General features: G+C 40.5%; 1 protein-coding gene across 1 annotated transcript in view; it reads left to right on the top strand.

The window, feature by feature from the left end:
* LOC106874484 (bystin) overlaps positions 1-4203 on the top strand; it is a 17268-nt gene extending 13065 nt beyond the window's left edge. Inside the window, exon 9 of the mRNA XM_014922226.2 lies at positions 3922-4203. Coding sequence (XP_014777712.1) covers positions 3922-4147 — 226 coding nt within the window. The 3' untranslated portion in view covers positions 4148-4203. The remainder of the gene's footprint in view (positions 1-3921) is intronic.
* The last annotated feature ends 883 nt before the right edge of the window (positions 4204-5086 follow it).

The raw sequence follows: 5086 nt of genomic DNA on the forward strand, positions 1-5086 counted from the left end.
CACTAGTCGACCAAGGATTCACTAACCAAGTCGTTCACTAGTCAACCAAGGATTCACTAACCAAGTCATTCACTAGTCGACCAAGGATTCACTAACCAAGTCATTCACTAGTCGACCAAGGATTCACTAACCAAGTCATTCACTAGTCAACCATGGATTCACTAACCAAGTCATTCACTATTCGACCAAGGATTCACTAACCAAGTCGTTCACTAGTCGACCAAGGATTCACTAACCAAGTCGTTCACTAGTCAACCATGGATTCACTAACCAATTATCAGAGTAGGTGTAGTCAGAGTTTGAAGCAGGTTCTAGAGACGTGCTTTAACAAAAGCTAAGAGATACCTCACACCGGACACCAACCCAGAATTTCTAAGGGCCCTTGCCGTATATTTTTGTGTGTATGTGTCTCCTTGTTTTGATATTGTGTGATAGTGCCGCTGGACTGGCTCCCGTGCAGGTGGCACATAAAAAACACCTTTTTGAGCGTGGCCGTTGCCAGTACCGTATGACTGGCCCTCGTGCCGGTGGCATGTAAAAGCACCCACTACACTCTCGGAGTGGTTGGCGTTAAGACGGGCATCCAGCCGTAGAAACTCTGCCAGATCAGATTGGAGCCTGGTGCAGCCTTCTGGCTTGCCAGTCCTCAGTCAAATCGTCCAACCCATGCTAGCATGGAAGGCAGACGTTAAACGACGATGATGATATTCTCCATCATAAAAACACTGTCATTTATTTCCAGTCTACCATGAAAACATGTCTCATCATGGGGAAATATTACCTTGTTACATTGTTTGAATACAAGTGAAGGATATTGAAGAGGAGGCTGTAGAAAACTAGCCTCAACAAATTCCATCCGACTCATGCAAATGCATAAAAGTGGACGTTAAAAGAATGTCGAATACAGTAATACCTCACTTTACAAGGACCTGTTTTACCAGACCCCAGCCATTTTGTGTGTGTGTGGAAACGTCGCAACATGGGGCAACACTGGTTCTGACGCGTCTACATAGCTGCATATAGCGACAGAGTAAAATGACGGCATAAAATATCATTGCTACTACGAGGAATTATTTACTCTGCTTTACGAGCGGTCTTCAGGAACAAATGAACTCGTATATCGAGGCATTAATATACTATAATTATTACTTGAACGAATTGTCTCCCTTAGACCTTATTTGTAATTCTTTTCCACTCTAGGCACAAGGCCCAAAATTTTGTGGGGAGGGGGCCAGTCGATTAGATCGACCCTAGTACGCAACTGGTACTTAATTTATCGATCCCCGAAAGGATGAAAGGCAAAGTCGACCTCGGCAGAATTTGAACTCAGAAACCTAGTGATAGACGAAATACTGCTAACGTTTCTGCCAGCTCGCCACCTTCAGATGCACGAAATAATGCAAATTAATTATAATTACAAACTTGTTACCAGCTCGAATATGCTTAGGGCATAATCGAACCCGCAAGAAAGCCATTCACTGCGTTTTGTCATAGAGGAGATAACTTCCTGTAATCAGACAGGTGTAAACACATTGAATCAGCCTACAGCACCACCTGACCAGACAGTGGGATGCATGCGTTTTGGAGTGAGTGGTATATCTCGTCTTCAGCCACAGAAACCAGAGAGCACTGCAAGTTGACACGAGAGACAATATCTCTCTTTTGATATTCCCGTCATCATTCAGTAACAGGCTGCACTATTTAGCAACTCACCATAAATAAAGTAAATGCGATGTTATTACCAGTTCAAATATTCTTGTGACACGTTTGGACTGGTAAATAAGCCATTCACTGTATTTTGTCATGGAGAAAAGTTCTCGCTGTAGACAGAATGGTGTAAATACACCTAAATTAGTTCGGAGCTCCACCTATCTAGACTGTGAGATGCAAGCATTTCGGAGGGGTTATCTCCTCTTTGGTCACAGACACTAGGCAGGGAATACTGTAAACTGATAAAAGAGATTGTTTCTCTTGTGCTATTTCAATCACCATACGGTGACTAATTAGTGCTGTGTGCCAGCTAACTGTAAGCAAATTATGGAGTGGGGAACGCTAAGCAGTGATGCGTATAAATGCAATGTTACGACAATTTAAAAAATGCATGTGGCACATTTGGACTGGTAAATAAGCCATTCACTGTGTTTTGTCATGGAGAAAAGTTCTCGATCATCATCATCATCATCGTTTAACGTCCGCTTTCCATGCTGGCATGGGTTGGACGGTTTGACTGGGGACTGGTGAGCCAGATGGCTGCACCAGGCTCCAGTCTGATCTGGCAGAGTTTCTACAGCTGGATGCCCTTCCTAACGCCAACCACTCCGAGAGTGTAGTGGGTGCTTTTACGTTCCACCGGCACGAGGGCCAGTCATACGGTACTGGCAACAGCCATGCTCCCTCTTCCATCAGTGTAATATTTCCATGGAACCCCAGTTTCTAAACTTGCTTTCAAACACATCTTTCTCTCTATTATGTCAAAAGCAGGTCTCAGTCAAAATTAGAGCTAATACAGAAAGAGTTATATACCTTACTCAAGTTATGTCTCTTACAGCTCAACACACTTATTATAGTGAAAGCTCTGCTCAATGAGTACGGCTCAACACAATGGGTGTAGTGTCTTACTCAATAAGCCCAGCTCAATATAGTCATCATCATCATCATTTAACATCCGCTTTCCATGCTAGCATGGGCTGGACGATTTGACTGGGGACTGGCGAACCAGATGGCTACACCAGACTCCAATCTCATCTGGCAGAGTTTCTACAGCTGGACGCCCTTCCTAACGCCAACCACTCCAAGAGTGTAGTGGGTTCTTTTTACGTGCCACCAGCACAAGGGCCAGTCACACGGTACTGGCAACGGCCACACTCAAATGGTGTATTTTACGTGCCACCTGCACAGGAATCAGTCCAATGTTTTGTTCACTTGCCACCGGCACAAGTGCCAGTAAGGCAAAGCTGGAAACAATCGCACTCTAATAAATGTCCGACTCAGTATGGATACTGGCCAACACAAGTGTAATGTCTTACTCAATAAGTATGGATCAATACAGTTGCTATACTAAGAGCCCTACTCAATGAGTACAGCTCAACACAATGGGTATAGTGTCCTACTCAATATGAGTACAGCCTAATACAAAACTATAGTGTCTTACTTAATGAGTACAGCTCAACTCAATGGCTATTGTGTCTTAGTCAATAAGCATGGCTCAACACTGTTGCTATAGAAAGAGCTCTACTCAATGAGTACAGCTCAACTCTGGTTATTGTGTCTTAGCCAGTAAGCACAACTCAGTACTGTTGGTATAGTAAGTACTTGTTGAGTAGAGACTAATATAATGGCTATTCTTTTACTCTTTTACTTGTTTCAGTCCTTTGACTGTGGCCATCTTAATATTTAGTATCAGATAAAGTTGTATAAAAAATGATTTTTGGTAATAAATTAGCCATCTACACTTTTCTCTGCAAAATAGGGATAGTTTATCCTGTTCAGGCTATATTATTACCATTATTCTGCGATTGAGAATTTAAAATCACTTCTTTAACTTTCTAAAAGACATCTCAATGCTTCTAAAAGCAAACTTCGTTTGTTTATTTACGTTTGTCGTAATTTGAATTTAACATATGAGTGTGTCTCATAAAGCGAGATTTATATATCTTAATTTGCAGAGGAATTTGTAGTGGGTAGTTTAGCTTAATCGGTCAAAGCATAGTGACATGTAATCACGGGGATGTGAGTTTGAGTTCACAGCTAGCCACCTACACTTTTCTCTGCAAAATAGGGATAGTTTATCCTGTTCAGGCTATATTATTAGCATTATTCTGCGATTAAGAATTTAAAATCACTTCTTTAACTTTCTAAATACAAAAAATTTGGGCACTAATGGGTTATCTTTAATGTTATTTTTCGTCAATTTAATTTCAGATTCTCCCGAGAACAGCGTCGATTGCCCGTTCTGTGGCACCAGTCTTTCCTAACGTTTGTTCAGCGCTACAAAGAGAATGTCTCCAGTGAACAAAAGGAATCATTGCTCGAAGTATTGAAGGTTCACAACCACGCAGAAATTACACCAGACATTCGGTGGGAACTTCTCAATTCCAAGTGTCGGGATGATGTCAAAGAGGAACCCGCAACAATGGATGTTCAGTGATTACTGAAGAATGGTTGATAGTTTGTAAATAAACATGGACAAAAATTGGAACTATATATGTTCTTGGGTTTTTTTTGTTTTTGTTTTCTTTCATCGTCATCATCATTACCGTCATCAGTCGATAAGCGCTTTTATGTAGTTGCTCAACTTGCTGGAAATAGGAGCCAAATCTCTTACAAAACACATTCACAATTAAATAGGCTAGTCTTTAGGGTTTTGGCACGATTTCTATAGCTGGGTATCCCCTTCCTAATGCTGATCACATTACAGAGTGTATTGAGTGCTTCTTACATGGCACCATCATCTGTGCTTTTTATGTGGCATCAGCACCAGTGCTGTTTGGGTGCTGGGAGTGAAATGTGGGTGGGTGAGGGAGAAGATTGACACTGCTTGTAGGATGGTGACACTTATTAACAAATATTATGCAATGTCAAGACAACGATATACAAACGAAACACACACATACACATGTGCATGCATACATACATACATACACACACACACATATATGTATATATATGTATGACAACCTTCTTCCAATTTCCTCTGCCAAATCCACCCACAAGGCTTTGGTTGGCCTGAGGCTGCAGTGGAAGACACCTGCTCAAAGTTCCACACAGTGGGACTGAACCCATAACCATGTGGTTAGTTTGGAAGCAAACTTCTTAACACACAGCCATGCTTGCACATATGCACATTTCTTATGTGTATGTATGTATGTATATATATATATATATATATATATATATATATATATACATATATATGTATGTATATGTATTACCCATGCATGCATGGAAGATGGATGTTAAACGATAGATATGTATATGTGTATATATATATATATATGTGTGTATATATATATATATGTATATGTGTGTATATATATATATATATATGTATATATATATATACATGTATATATATATATATATATAT

The sequence above is a fragment of the Octopus bimaculoides genome, chromosome 23, assembly GCF_001194135.2.
Source record: "Octopus bimaculoides isolate UCB-OBI-ISO-001 chromosome 23, ASM119413v2, whole genome shotgun sequence".
Taxonomy (NCBI): Eukaryota; Metazoa; Mollusca; class Cephalopoda; order Octopoda; family Octopodidae; genus Octopus; species Octopus bimaculoides.